Source organism: Salmo salar, chromosome ssa09 (genome assembly GCF_905237065.1).
Source record: "Salmo salar chromosome ssa09, Ssal_v3.1, whole genome shotgun sequence".
NCBI lineage: Eukaryota > Metazoa > Chordata > Actinopteri > Salmoniformes > Salmonidae > Salmo > Salmo salar.
In genome coordinates this window covers 122,535,449-122,550,550 of record NC_059450.1, presented here as the reverse complement: position 1 = coordinate 122,550,550, position 15,102 = coordinate 122,535,449, and the positions used below count along the sequence as shown (strand labels likewise).

The following is a 15,102-nucleotide window of genomic DNA, read 5'->3' as shown; positions in this document are numbered from 1 at the left end:
AACGTGATAAGAGACAACGGGATTACACTCGTGAAATTGAGGGAGGTAGGCTACACCCTGAAGTAACGATACTTTTCAGACCGTAGTTTCTCTTTTGGTCGTGTTTTTGCAAGCTATAGCCTAACGTAATGTTTGACAATAAAGAAAGCATAACAAGGTACTGAAACCAATGGTCTAGTAGTTGTTATTTAGTTGGATCTGACACTGTCAGTAATAGTCACTGCTTGTAGCCCACGTGCTTGTGGATGGGAAACTGGTACTCTTATCTTTAATTCCTACATTTACTGTAATTGCTCACAGACCTATCCTCGTTTGTTTTGCTGCAAATTGCACCCTAACACCAGGCTTGTTAAACAACAACAGATAGGCAAGACCTGATAAGAAGCACTCTGGCTGGGATCTGGGTGGGCTCCAAGGTCGCACTGCACTTCCTAAATCAGGGAATCTCAGTTAGAGGGTAGAATTCTGTTAGTTAGCATTTCTGACTCATCACTGGGCAGTAGGCTAAACTTCAAATGAAAGGGTGTGACAGTGGAGCACGCCCACAAACATCTAGGCTAAGCTACATCATGATAAATTGACAGTGATAATTGCTACAGGCAGAGGAATGCGGGACAAGGTGAGACAAATCCCTGAAGATGTGACCTCATTTTGTGTCACCTCTGAACCCTGCATAGTGTCCGCAATGACACAACCTACACAACCTAACACATTGAACATTGCAGATAGAAATGCAATGAAAATAGTTAACATGATTACTTTTCATGTCCAAGGCATGCATGTGTTGTGCTATACAATATAGGTGTGTACTCTTACTATATTTGACATGTGCATTTGGACTAGTGATTAGCTATGACTCATACAGGTTCTCTTTAAAAAGCCTTCCTTGAAATAAGTCATCACCTAAATCTATTTTTGGTGTTGAGATGTTTACATGTCCTTTAACCTTCAAGTGTAGTCCTTGTAAAATGGTGTGTGAGGTATGCCTAAATGGGACAGAGGAAAACCATTTGAGTTAACAGAATAAGGCAATTGACGACTAGACGTGCCGTTGTCCGGATCTGTGTGGTGACAGTGCAGTCTGAATGATGAGTGGCTTACCTTTTGAATTGCCACCTCGTCCGTCATGCCTTGAGGTTTATCCTCCAGAGTGGGCCTGCCCCGAGCACAGTTGTTTTGATGTTAACTACTTTGACTGAGAGCCCCGCATTAACCCATCACAGAGCTGAAATGAGGTGTTTTGCATTGACACCCATGGCTGTGCCTGGAGTCTGGTGGACCACCCCTTGTGCTTGGACAGACAGTAGCTCTTTGGCCATGACCCATCTGGGTCTACGCTGCCACTGAAGTGGCTTTCTTACTGCTCACCGGTGCATAATAGTATGCTAATGTGAGAGACATAAACGGGATAGTGTGTCGTGAACGTCACCTTTTGTTCCTTCACTGCGTGGGTGGTTGCAGCTCTACTCTCTTCATACACAGAGGGAAATTATCAATGAATGGTAGTTATATAAGCTAGGCTTTATGACCGCTTTACTGACAGACAGGAGGAAGAAAATGGAGATGATACATCGGCACAGTTATAGTTGAAAATGTGTCCATCTGTTGGTCTCCCAGGGGCATCTTATTTTCTGTCCTGTAACTGTCTGTCTAGTCTGAGTGCATGGACACTTGTCTCTCTCTTCCCCTGCTACCTGCTTCGTAGGGGGAACTGTACAACACGGATGAGAGAGGTCTGTGTTCTGGGGGAGGTGCTACTACACCTGCTGCTGCGTCACTCTCAGCTGGGCCTCACCTGTTCAAACCTGTCTCACTGCCTGCAGGCTGCAACCTGAGCTCCACCATGTGGTTTGTGGTGCTTTCCGCTTTCATTCAGTCACTTATCCTAAGCTTATGCCATGTTTTTGCTGTTTTCATGACACCCAAGTTGTCAAGCAGATCATAATGCAACTCAATTCTGTCAGTCTCGCTGACTCAGAGTTATTGAATATCAGTTTGGACATGTTTTTGTCATCTCAGCAGTTGCTGATGGCCCCAAAAAAACTTCTGACATTGAATAATCATTTTTCCTTGGCTGTGTTAAACTATTTCCCCCTTCGTTGCTTGGCTCCACTAAGGCAGGGTTTCAGAGGAGCAACCCAATACTTCAGCAAACCACTTTACAAGTCTGTCAGCAAGATTCAGTTATGTGGGGCTCTGTGGTTGCTGCTCAGTATGTTTCCCATTCAGTCAGTTTTTGTAAACTCATCTAACCTTTGTATTTTTATTTTTTAATCGCTGCAACTCCCCAACGGGCTCGGGAGGCGAAGGTCGAGTCATGCGTCCTCCGAAACATTACCGGCTAAGCCGCTCTCCTTAACACCCGCCCGCTTAACATGGAATCCAGCCGCACCAATGTGTTGGAGGAAACACCGTTCAACTGACGACAGAAGTCAGCCTGCCGGCGCCCGGCCCGCCACAAGGACTTGCTAGAGCGCGAAGAGCCAAGTAAAGCCTCCCCTAACCCGTACAGCGCTGGGCCAATTGTGCGCCGCCCTATGGGACTCCCGATCACGGCCGGTTGTGCTACAGCCTGGGCTCGAACCTGGGTCTGCGATACAGTACCTTAGATCGCTGCGTCACTCGAGAGGCCCCTCTAGCAGTTTTTCGAAGCAAATAAATCATCTAGCAGTACTGTCAGTAGCAGCCGCCTTATTTGATTTAGTCATCATGCTGACTTGGTCGTTCAACTCTGCCCAGCAATGGTGGCTTTTAAATAGTTAATGGAAGGCCCATGTTGACCTCATCTCTGGCCCTTTGTACAGGTTTGTGCAGATGGGTGGATGATCACATTACACTTCAAACACTCACTGAGTCAGTTCTGCTTTATGGGCCAGTCAGGCGGTATCCCTCAGCCCCTCGCCAAGCACCCCTTCCCTGCAGCTTGGGTGGGTCTAGGACCGTGGACACGAACGGGCAGCATATCGCAGGCAGGCAGCCCAGTGTTTGGATTCAGGGATAGCTGCCTCTATCTAAAGCAAGAGAAGGAATCCAGAATGTTTGAGAGTAGAGAAATAAGCTAGAGGGAAAATGTGCTTGTGAAGGAAAGGGGAAGTCATTTTTCTGGGGGCCTTGGGCTCACCTCGGAGTAATACTTACCTGACTAATAAATGTTTTGGCTCTGAAGAAAGTGGCTGCTACCTGTATAAGGTATTTGTCTTTATGGGAGATGTCCCTACAAATTATACTGTCATATTCTAATGTCAACTTGTCGAAGTTACATACACGGTTGTCTACTCTGATTCTATCTCTCTCTCTGTGCATTTGCCAAAGGATATTCACTGTGTGATTTTGTCAGTCTACATGAAAAGGTTTTCAGCTCTATAGTCTGAAGTGTGTCAATGTGGCCGCATGACAGATCAAGTTTTGATGCGTTAGCCTCTCAGCTCTATTGAAAAGAAACAGGACATCCTTGGTATTATCATTTGTTATCATCATGAACTGCTGATGTGTTTAACACTCTTCCAAAGTCATTCCTGGGGTGTTTTCTTTTGGAAACAAACCGAAGCAAACAGACCGTAACGGGAAGGGAGCAACCTGGAATTGTTAAATAAGAAACCTTTTTTTAGTTGCAAACCATTTTTCCTTGCAAAATGTTTTGCTACGGTTTACCACGCTGTGCACTAATGAATACACCCCTGTTCTCCTCTCTGTGTTCCAGGTCTGATGCCCAGCTGCCGCCATGTTCACTAAGAAGAAGAAGCCCCGTGTCCAGATCTCGGCGCCCTCCAACTTCGAGCACCGCGTGCACACAGACTTTGACGAGCAGGAACAGAAGTTTGTGGGGCTGCCGCGGCAATGGCAGTCTCTGATCGAGGACACGGCCAAGAGGCCCAAGCCCTTCATCGACGTCACCGTCATCACCACGGTGGAGCCCCGCAAGGTCAGGGGTCATCAAAATGGGATGTGGGAGGAAAGGGGCGTGTCACAAACAGGAAGTGATATTTTCACTGTAGTGGCATTCTCTGTTGCGTTGTAATTTGAGAGAATGCCATGGTAAAAAGCTGTGATGGGTCATGCACGCGAAGATGTCACATGACTCTTACTTAATTTTCAATGTTTTTTAAAGTTATTTTCACTTGATCAGGGATAGCGCACACAGACGTTCCGGCTTTGTTGTCTTCAGTGTGTAGGCCATGGTCTCAGCTTACTGTACGTCAGATTTGGATCACAGTCTGAATCCACAGAACCTAAACAGTAAACATGATTGTCTTATTACCTGAACAATAAACGCAGCGAAGGCAAAAGACATCACTGAAAATAGAATCTGTCGGTCATCATATCTCTTTTTAGAATGAAGTTGTGACAGTCCAGGAAGTCTCTTGTCCTGACTGGTCTGATCTCAACCCCTCCTTACTTGGTGTCTCTGCTTCTCCCTCCTGTAGACCATAGTGCGGGGTAGTAAGATCGCTGTTGACGGCTCGCTGACATGGCTGCTGGATGAGTTTGACACCATGTCGGTGACCCGCTCCAACTCCCTGAGGCGAGGCAGCCCCCCTATCCAGCCCCGCAGAGACTCCGGATCCTCGGGGGGAGGAGGCCATGAGAACGGGGACCTGGCCTACCAGCAACACCACCACCCAGATCACTATGGAGACATCAGAGACAGGTACAGTGTCAGCAGAAGGGGGCCAAGGGGTATTCAGATCTCAGCTGTAAAATAGCTCTCTGAAGAAATGTTTCCACCACTCCAGAGAGATGTAACCTGTTTACCGTGTCTCTGTTGCACTAGGGAGCGGCCCAGGCCGGACCAGTTAGCTGGTGGAGACCCCCGGCAGCCCCAGCGGGTACCCCGCTCTCAGCGAGAGGACTGCAGACCACAGCAGCAGCCTCGGGGCCAGGAACCAAGCAGCAGGCACCGAGAGAGGGAGCGTCCCGGCCCACCCCCTCCCCCGCCAAAGCCCAGAGACATGGACCCACGGGACCACCACGACCAGGTAGTCCGCAGGGAAGGGCCCAGCGACAAGAGGCCTAAGTCCAGCTACACGGGCAGGGACGGCAGCCCCCAGTCGCCCCGGGATAAGAGGCCTCTCTCGGGGCCCAACATCCGTATGCCTAACCTGCCTGTCACAGAGGGGGTGATAAAGACAGCACAGCAGAGCAGCAGGCCGTTCAACACCTACCCCCGCACTGACAGTGAAGGAGGAAGGAGCCCCACCAGCCAGGTACTGACAGGCTGCTAGGAGAACACCAGGACATTGGGAGATATGGAAACCAGTGCCGCTAATGTTCTATTGCATGTCTTTAACAGACTTCTGACATAAGTGTTGATCATACAGTGTCATCATTTTCTCTCCCTTCTAGGAGCTGAAGCCAGCCAGACCACATGAAGCACCGCCACACAACGGTCCTTCTAGTGCCTCCAGCCGAGATGGGGGAAAAGCACCACAGAAGGGCCAGCTACGAGGAGACCCCCACCACACCTCCCACCCTGTCCTGGGCCCTGAGCCCCCCCACGGCCACCAGCAGCAGAAGGCTCCCGTTCCCCGTCCCCCGGCCCCTGCCCTACCACCACAGCAGGCCCTCTCGCCCCAGAGGGAGCCCCAGCGGGTGTCCCATGAACAGTTCCGCGCCGCGCTGCAGATGGTGGTGGACCCAGGTGACCCGCGCACCTACCTGGACCACTACATCAAGATCGGAGAGGGCTCCACCGGTATTGTGTGCATTGCCACCATCAAGAGCACTGGCAAATTGGTGGCTGTCAAGAAGATGGACCTGCGCAAGCAGCAGCGCCGGGAGCTGCTATTCAATGAGGTGGGTTTTAGTATTGACTTGAACAGAATGCAATTGAGATGATAAAGGTCTTTAAGATTTTTGATGTTCAGGGAATACATTATAATGAATTCATAAGCTATTAGTTGTGTGAGCCATAATCTTTTAGAGTGGCTATTACAGAGCTGATTTGCTAACGTTTGAAAGATTTGTCCTGCATGAAGGGTGAGGTTCATGCATATCTTTGCAGGGGTGTAATGAGTGATGTCATGTGCCGTGTAATCGCCCACGGTCTCCTTAGTAACGCTGGTTCCTGTGCTCTCCAGGTGGTGATCATGCGGGACTATCACCATGACAATGTGGTGGAGATGTACAACAGCTACCTGGTGGGAGATGAACTCTGGGTCGTCATGGAGTTCCTGGAGGGAGGGGCTCTGACTGACATTGTCACACACACCAGGTGCGTGTCTGTTGATCTGCGGTTAGTGCTATCTGGCATCCTTGGGATTTCCATAGCCTAAACCCTAACTATTTAAACATTTCAACTTCAATGGGGTGGTGTCACAGTTGGACGTGTCAAGGATCCCGGATAGCAATGACCGTTGATCTGCTGCTCTCACAACTGACCAGCAGGACTATAAACTTTGGTAGGGCTGTCCACCCTTTTCCTGGAACTATAGTGTCCTGTAGGTTTTCAGTCTAACCCTAACCTAACATACCTGATTCGGCTAGGTAAGGTCTTGGTGAGCAGAATCAGGTATGTTAAATAGATTTGGACTGAACCTACAGGATGGTAGATCTCCAGGAAGGGCCATGGGCAGCCCTGGGCTGTGGTGATTAGATTTAAGATGTCTGTGTTTCACACTAGTGATATAGTGTTCAATTGCTCATATCGTAGCTGTTTTTACAGTTCAAGCAATGGTAAGGGCTCCCGAGTGGCGCAGCGGTCTAAGGCACTGCATCACAACCGGCCGTGGTTGGGAGTCCCATAGGCCGGCGCACAATTGGCCCAGCGTCGTCCGGGTTTGGCCGGTGTAGGCCGTCATTGTAAATAAGAATTTGTTCTTAACCTCTATGGGCTAGGTGGGACGCTAGCGTGCCACCCGTGGTGCACTCCATCAACAGCAGGTGCATTTCAAGAGCGGCAAATTTGAATCGAAATAAATGTCAAAATTCAAATTTTTCAAACATACAACTATTTTACACCCTTTGAAAGATAAACATCTCCTTAATCTAACCACGTTTTACGATTTCAAAAAGGTTTTACGGCGAAAGCATAAATTTAGAGTATGTTAGGACAGTACATTTACAAGAGTTGTGTGTAATGTTTTGTCAATTCAAAGACCGGGTCACCAAAACCATAAAACCAGCTAAAATGATGCACTAACCTTTTACAATCTCCATCAGATGACACTCCTAGGACATTATGTTAGACAATGCATGCATTTTTAGTTCTATCAAGTTCATATTTATATCCAAAAACAGCGTTTTACTATGGCATTGATGTTGAGGAAATCGTTTCCCTCCAATAACCGGCAGTCAAGTCAGCGTCACAAATTAAATAATTAAAATTAGAAAACATTGGTAAAATATTATATTGTCATTTAAAGAATTATAGATTTACATCTCTTGAACGCAATCAACTTGCCAGATTTAAAAATAACCTTACTGGGAAATCACACTTTGCAATAATCTGAGCACTGCGCCCAGAAAAATACGCGTTGCGATACAGACTAGACGTCATGTTGGGGAGATCTAAAATCGAAAATACTATGTAAATAATCCATTACCTTTGATTCTCTTCATCAGATGTCACTTCCAGGTATCACAGGTCCATAACGAATGTAGTTTTGTTCAAAAAAGCTCATCATTTATGTCCAAAAATCTCCGTCTTGTTAGCACATGATCTAAGCCAGCCGGACTTCTCGTCATGAACGAAGGGAAAAAAATATATTTACGTTCGTTCAAACATGTCAAACGTTGTATAGCATAAATCATTAGGGCCTTTTTAACCAGAACATGAATAATATTCAAGGTGGACGAATGCATACTCTTTTATAACGTATTGGAACGAGGGTACCCAACATGAACTCGCGCGCCAGGTGTCTAATGGGACATCATCGTTCCATGGCTCTTGTTCGGTCAGATCTCCCTCCAGAAGACTCAAAACACTTTGTAAAGGCTGGTGACATCTAGTGGAAGCAATAGGAAGTGCCAAAATATTCCTCAGCCCCTGTGTTTTTCAATGGGATAGGTTTAAAGGTAATACAACACATCAGGTATCCACTTCCTGTCAGAAAATGTCTCAGGGTTTTGCCTGCCAAATGAGTTCTGTTATACTCACAGACACCATTCAAACAGTTTTAGAAACTTTAGAGTTTTTTCTATCCATATATAATAAGTATATGCATATTCTAGTTACTGGGTAGGATTAGTAACCAGATTAAATCGGGTACATTTTTTTTATCCAGACGTGCAAATGCTGCCCCCTAGCCCTAACAGGTTAACTGACTTGCCTAGTTAAATAAAAATAACCACTCAAGTCTTTTTCTTTTGTTATTTGTTTCACCACTAGGTGGTAGTGTCGCATGGCTACACTCTCATGTCACTGCAATGCAACCTGTAGTGTGAGATGTTATTTCTCTGTCAGCTCTGAGTGCTAATGACCTGTGTGTGTGTCCAGGATGAATGAGGAGCAGATAGCCACAGTGTGCCTGTCTGTGCTGAAGGCTCTGTCAGTGCTGCACACCCAGGGCGTCATCCATAGAGACATCAAGAGTGACTCCATCTTGCTCACCCACGATGGCAGAGTACGTACACCTGACTTCAGAGGTTAAAGTTCTGTGACTGCATTGGATTTCCTTCATATATGGGGGTTGGGCCGGGCCATGTCTGTTCTGTTAAATATATTCCCAAATAGATTTCTTCTCAAATATGAACATTTCTCTGTTAGGCTGTGTGCACTGAACTGACATTCTTTAATGCGGAGCGTTTAACTCCGACGGTGCTGTGTAGCCTATTGTAGCGGCTGGCAAAGCCTCTACTTTATCACTCAGGATGGAACTTTCCACTGCTACTATTTTCCCATGTAATATTGTTATTAAAACAAAATCCAACAACCCCATAGTAGAATAGTTACCTAGTCGTCTTGTAACGTGTTCTATGCCAGATACTATATTCCTCTCGAGGCACATTCATGTTGCGAGGGCCGTAGGAGGGAAACGTGTTCTGACAAGCAGTCAATGTACAGCAATTCTTAATGGAATTGCGAAAACACTTTTGAAAGCAGTTCTGGCCTCTCTATTTTCTACTTTTTTTTTTAGAGTGGGATCCCGGTTTTACATTTACACTTTTATTCCTCTACTCCTTTAATCCCGCCTGCCATAGTTTTAGGGGCAGCTGTGCAACAGACCACTTAAATGGGCATAGTCATCTTACAAGGGCAATGACACTGTAATGATGAATTTTAATTTATATTTATAATAAAATAATAAGAATTAATAACAATCAGAATGTTGTCCAATAGGGTGAATGCAGGAGGACAAACCCAATGCTTCATCTTATGTACATTTTATAGCCACTATGCTTCATTAGTTGGGCGACAGGTGATAACGCTTATTGCTAATATCACATCTGATAATATAGACCATGCATGGGTTATATTATCCAATATGTTAAAATAACTAACATTTTTACCAGTATGTTATTGGGCCCATTTATGGAGATAGAAATTATATTTCAGCTGGTGTCCGCATCATGTTTTCATTCATTTTGGAGTAGAATTTCCTTTCAAAAAGTCACCATAACTGAGCTTCCCAGTCCTTCTCCATAAAAATGATCCCAGGTAGGACCTAAGCAACGGGACTAGAATTGGTCAAACATGATGGTCATGACTTTCTTACATGAAAGGGAGGTTAATTTGGCCCCAGACAATTGATCTGAGATCGATGTAAGTTTCAGTCATGGGTTTTTTGTTGTTGCTTTTTGACCACAAACCCTACATCACCAGCTCCCTCATAGACAATTATAAGACTGGAGTATGTACACCTAACTCACTCACCACAACCCTGCTTCATACACAATGATATTATCATTTTCCATGGCAAAAAAATAAAACCCGAAATAGACTGACCTCTATGGTCCTTGAAAAACCTGCTGTATGATATAAAATATTGTGTGATATAGGCCTAGCATGTGACTCTGAGTGACACAAGAAGGCTCTGTGTATCCAACAGAATTTCTGATTCTTCATGTTTTGTTTCTTTGCCATGATATATTTCCGAGTATTGGGGTTACTGGTATCGTGACAACCCTCCCCATACCACTGAGTCATAACAGGCTACCCCATTTACATATCGAAACGATATGAAACCAGCTGTCAAAATGAAGATATGGGGAAAGAGGAACTTGTTGCAGTCATGTTTGTTCCCAAAGTATTGTAATATACAGTATGAGAGGTAATGGAGGGCTTGAAGCTCACGCTGTAAATGTACTTCTTACTTTACCCGACAACAGTTTGTAGATGATTGAGCCCAAGTGTCAACCTGAAACCCCCTGAAGACACTTGTAGCTGTCATGGTTGGCATGCTAAGGACTGTGCTTAGCTCTTATTGTGGTTGACCCAAGGGGAAGTGTAGTCAGTAACCCTCAGCTGATTCTCGGCAGAAGAGTGTGTGTGTATTCACATTTCCCCTTACCAATTCAAAGCATGCTTGAGTCAGTGAGCCCTGTTCTTCAGAGGTCACCATTGGCAGACAGGATATTTATCCACCCAGGCATTGCAAAGGTTTTCTCAGAAAGCTGTGGGAGGTGTTCTACTGTGATGTGTAATACTGTAAAGCAGCACATTGCCAGATAGAGGATTGTTGGTGGTACGTTAAGAGTTAAGCCTGTCAATCTATAACACCACGTCCATGTCAGCTGAAAAGTCTATCATTTAGTCATTTGTAAAGATGGCAGTGTTTTTAGAATGCCTGTTTCTTTTCCCCCGTAAATAATTAATTTTCAAAGCATCTGATCAACAGTTACTCAGGTCTTCTTAATTGTTGTGTAGCTCTGACCCTTTCCTCTATGCCCCCCGGCCCCCCCAGGTGAAGCTGTCAGACTTTGGCTTCTGCGCCCAGGTGTCGAAAGAGGTCCAGCGGCGCAAGTCCCTGGTGGGCACACCCTACTGGATGGCCCCGGAGCTCATCTCACGACTGCCCTATGGGCCTGAGGTAATGTCCAGTTAGTTGTGTCTGTGTGCATGCACTATAATTCGAAACTATTGATGATCACTGTGTGTATACAATATTCTACCCCGTAGGTGGACATCTGGTCCTTGGGGGTGATGGTGATCGAGATGGTGGACGGAGAACCCCCCTATTTCAATGAGCCCCCCCTCAAAGCTATGAAGATGATCCGTGACAACCTACCACCCAAACTCAAGAACTTACACAAGGTACTAGGCACACTAGAAAGAGCCTCTCTCTCCTGTTATTCAACATTTTGAAATTGATAGTCATCCTTTGATGTTATTTTTCCCAGGTTTCTCCTCTCCTCAAGGGCTTCCTGGACAAATTGTTGGTGCGAGACCCCACCCAGAGGGCCTCAGCCAATGAGCTACTCAAGCACCCCTTCCTGAGCAAGGCTGGCCCGCCCTCCTGCATTGTGCCTCTCATGAGGCAGAACCGCATGAGATGAGAGCGAGCGGAGACCTCTCCCCCACTAAGGAGTAGTGTCACATGGACCCTCAACTCCCCAAGCTCACACCTCGGACTCACACTGTTCTGGAGTGAGGAGGTTGGGGTGTGTGGGGGGGGGGGCAGCGGAGAAACACTGCCCAGCTCATATTAGCATTTTTACTGGTCAAGCATTTTTTTAAGAACCTTTTGAAATGAAAAGGAACTCTGTCCCTTTTCCTGTGGGAGAAAAGATTTTGACACTACAAGGATGTATAGCTTGAGCTGTTTGTTGCAGAATGATGTTTGGAAAGTGCTGCTTGCTTTGGAGACTCATAAAAACACACTGTTAGCATCCTAGCTGAATGGTCTGAACCATGCTTCCACACTGCAGGACTTCCTCACTACATGGCCCAGACTCAACTCTATTCCAATAGACAGGACATCAGAAAAGACTACTGAAGGAGGACCATGCTTTTCTCTTACCACATGCTGCATCGAAGTATTTTTTTCATGAAAGTAAACACTTGGTTCCTGTTACAAACCCTAAGCAAAGGTAGACACTGGAGTTGTGTTTTAGATTATTTTCTTTATTTTTCTTGTAAGTATGATGAACATAGATATATCCGCTTTGTTTTCTCTATTTTGTGATAATTTTTTGGGGGGTTACAGTGAGATTTGAAGCACTGTTCTGAGATAGAAGCTGCACTCCTGGTTGATTCCAATATATCATCGTTTTTTTAAATTATTTTTTATTATAAGATAATTAGTTTCTTTTAATATACCTGTGCTTAATAGAATATCATAAAGTGAACATCGAGGCAGAGTTTCAGCTGTTTTTTTCTAAAGGCTTATTTGTACTTTAGGAATTTAGCCATGTAGATTGTGCTGCCTGTAACCCCTGGATCTGCTGCTGTAGACCTCAGCTGTTAGTTTATAGTAGTGACCACTAGGTCAATGTAAGGACAACCCTTATGAAAGCCCCCCCCCCACACACACACCTGTATATACAGAAAATATATTTTTAGTCATTTTTCCTAATGATTCATTTCTTAAACGCCTGACCTGGCCAGTCTGGACAATGGTTCTAGACTATGTGAATGTAGTGCTGAGCCACAAACTGGCTCTGTGTTTAAAGATGGGATCTGCATTAGGGGGAAACAGTGCTACTGTTATTTTTGTTGTTGCCGAGGTGAGGAGCGTCGCGCAGCATGGTAAAAAAAAAACAAAGCAGAAAATATTGTCCTCTTCTATCGTGTGTGCAAAGAGGTGGGGGGGGGGTGTTTGCAGTTACCACTTTGTTGTAATATCGCAAATGGACGTGACTGTTTCACCATTTTGGATAAGGATCCCAGCTTTAAGGGCTTATTAGAACAGGAAACGGACACACAAGGTGAAAATCCGCGCTTAGCTAAATGAAGTGTGCAACAGCTGCTAGAACTGAACTCTTGTCCACAATGTAGCAATGACAGGAACTGTATGGCAGAAAACAGACCCACAGATGCAAACTCAAATAGTAAACACTCACCACAATCACCCACACACTTCATGCAGGGCCCTACAAAAGTCTATGCGGGTGGAATCACGAATCCACACATTAAAACGGAATTCAATAATATTAAAACATTTATTGAACTTTGTTAAGAAATCAACTAAATGTATTTGAAAATGTATTATTTAGCCAAGATTATCATAAAACATAAACAAATTGCATCAGTGATTTGTATTTTCCTTCAACTTTCAGAAGCAAAGGCATGTTAATGCCCCTGTCTGAGTGCACGTTTGTCTACCACTTTGTGTAGCCGTTAGCAATGATGCTAATAATCACCGTCTTCTGGTAAATGGGAAGGCTTTCTAAAAGAATGTTCAGCAGACTGCAATCACACGCTACAGAAACACAGATAACCAAACAAGTCTCTTGGCTGGTGCACACTACAGCCAAAAATATAAATGTCTTTGATTTTTCACAGCCCTTGAAAGTGATCTCCCTGATGTGGTTTAAGCGTTGTGGTGGACTTCGAACATCAAATGCTGCTGTTTTTCTATTTAAAACGTGTGCATTTTTTTTTTTTGAGAGCGAACACATGAAAAAACTGAGGGAAAACAGAATTTGGTCAAAAAAGCTAACAGATTTTATAGGGCCCTATTTATCGTTAGTCCTCATTTTTCTCTGAGCTTCCCCCTCCAATTCTAGAGTAGCAAGACGAAGTCGCATATGTACATTCACCATAGAGAGCATCCAAAGACTACGAGGCCTTAGTGCACAGCAAAGAGTAGCCAATGTGTCTGTTCTGAGTTTCAGTGAGGAAATCGGAACAGACTCCATAAGTAGACATTAACACTACATTGTGAAGTACTGTTAATTAGATGTCAGAGGTTACTGTACGGTTTTAACATTCTGTCAATATTCCATATTTCCGAAAGACAAGTGGACGTCTGTTAAAAGTGACATGAGTAAGATGTGATCCGTCTGTGTTCCATGTGTAAAAAAAAAAAAAAACATGTTCTTCCAGTTTAGTTTTGCAAAACTGAGTGAAAAGATGGACTGAAAGAATGACAATCAAACTGATCACTTTTCATTGCTCACAAAGTTTTGTAACTATAATTGTGCAGCATTTTGATAAACTAATTTTCTAAACAAATCCTGTTTTGATACTCATTAAATCCATCTTTGCATACTGTATATTTCTAAATCGCTTAACTAATCATTACCGTGAAGTGATGGCACACTGATATTTTTTTTTTTTTTTTAATTGAATCATCTCATTAACCCCCACATGTTAGATACGATATCATTCGCCATTGGTTTCACTCACGTCAACTACAGTTTTCAGTGGCTGGTATGAAACCAATCACCTACATTCCGCAGTTGGTATTTGACATTCCTGTGGCTTCTACTTAATTGAATGGCTGTCAAGGTTAGAACGGCTTAACTTCGTTTTTTTCGGTTATTTTGTGTGTTAATGCCTTAACGTTCAGAAAAGTAACATGATCAATATGATTCCCTTTCTTTGTAATTGCTGTTAATTGCAAATGTACATGATGATTTTACAAATCTCCAGGAATCTATAGTGCCTCAGAGTAAACTCATTGATATCGTTCGTTTGTGTTTGTTGAGAGGATGCTCCAATTCCAATTAGGAGCTGTGAAACCTAATGACTGGCCTACTTGGAAATATATTTGTGTGAATTTCTCCAACTTGTTTGTATGATCATTTTTCACACGTTCTTGTATGCTAAATCATTTAGGCATCAGTATTGTCAAGTTTGTGATGGTTGACAGTTTTTCTTGAGTCCCAACCCCCCCTGGATTTTTGAATTTCTGCTGGTTATTGTAAAAAAAAAAAATGCAATTTTAAATATTTTTGGCAAATACAGTTTTTTCTAAAATGTCAGTTTTTTTTGTCATGCCCTATCATTTGTGTATTGTGTGACCATTTGAGGATGTCAACCATTTCAAAAGTTGTGATATAGCCTTTGTCGCAGATGGTACTCATCATCTTGGGCTCCCGAGTGGTGCAGCGGTCAGGCACTGTTTCTCGGTGTAAGAGACGTCACTACAGTCCCTGGTTCAAATCCAGGCTGAATCACATCCGGCTGTGATTGGGAGTCCCATAGTGCGGCGCACATTTGGCCCAGCGTCGTCCAGGTTTGGCCAGGGTAGGCCGTTATTTTAAATAAGAATTTGTTCT

General features: G+C 44.4%; 1 protein-coding gene across 2 annotated transcripts in view; it reads left to right on the top strand.

The window, feature by feature from the left end:
• Window positions 1-14,805, top strand: part of LOC106612596 (serine/threonine-protein kinase PAK 4) — a 28,230-nt gene extending 13,425 nt beyond the window's left edge. For both annotated transcript variants that reach the window (XM_014213894.2, XM_014213895.2), the window contains exons 2-10: window positions 3,701-3,922; window positions 4,425-4,648; window positions 4,772-5,204; window positions 5,344-5,793; window positions 6,078-6,211; window positions 8,435-8,561; window positions 10,842-10,967; window positions 11,057-11,191; window positions 11,278-14,805. In XM_014213894.2, coding sequence (XP_014069369.1) covers window positions 3,722-3,922; window positions 4,425-4,648; window positions 4,772-5,204; window positions 5,344-5,793; window positions 6,078-6,211; window positions 8,435-8,561; window positions 10,842-10,967; window positions 11,057-11,191; window positions 11,278-11,433 — 1,986 coding nt within the window. In that variant the 5' untranslated portion in view covers window positions 3,701-3,721 and the 3' untranslated portion in view covers window positions 11,434-14,805. The remainder of the gene's footprint in view (window positions 1-3,700; window positions 3,923-4,424; window positions 4,649-4,771; window positions 5,205-5,343; window positions 5,794-6,077; window positions 6,212-8,434; window positions 8,562-10,841; window positions 10,968-11,056; window positions 11,192-11,277) is intronic.
• Window positions 14,806-15,102: the final 297 nt, after the last annotated feature.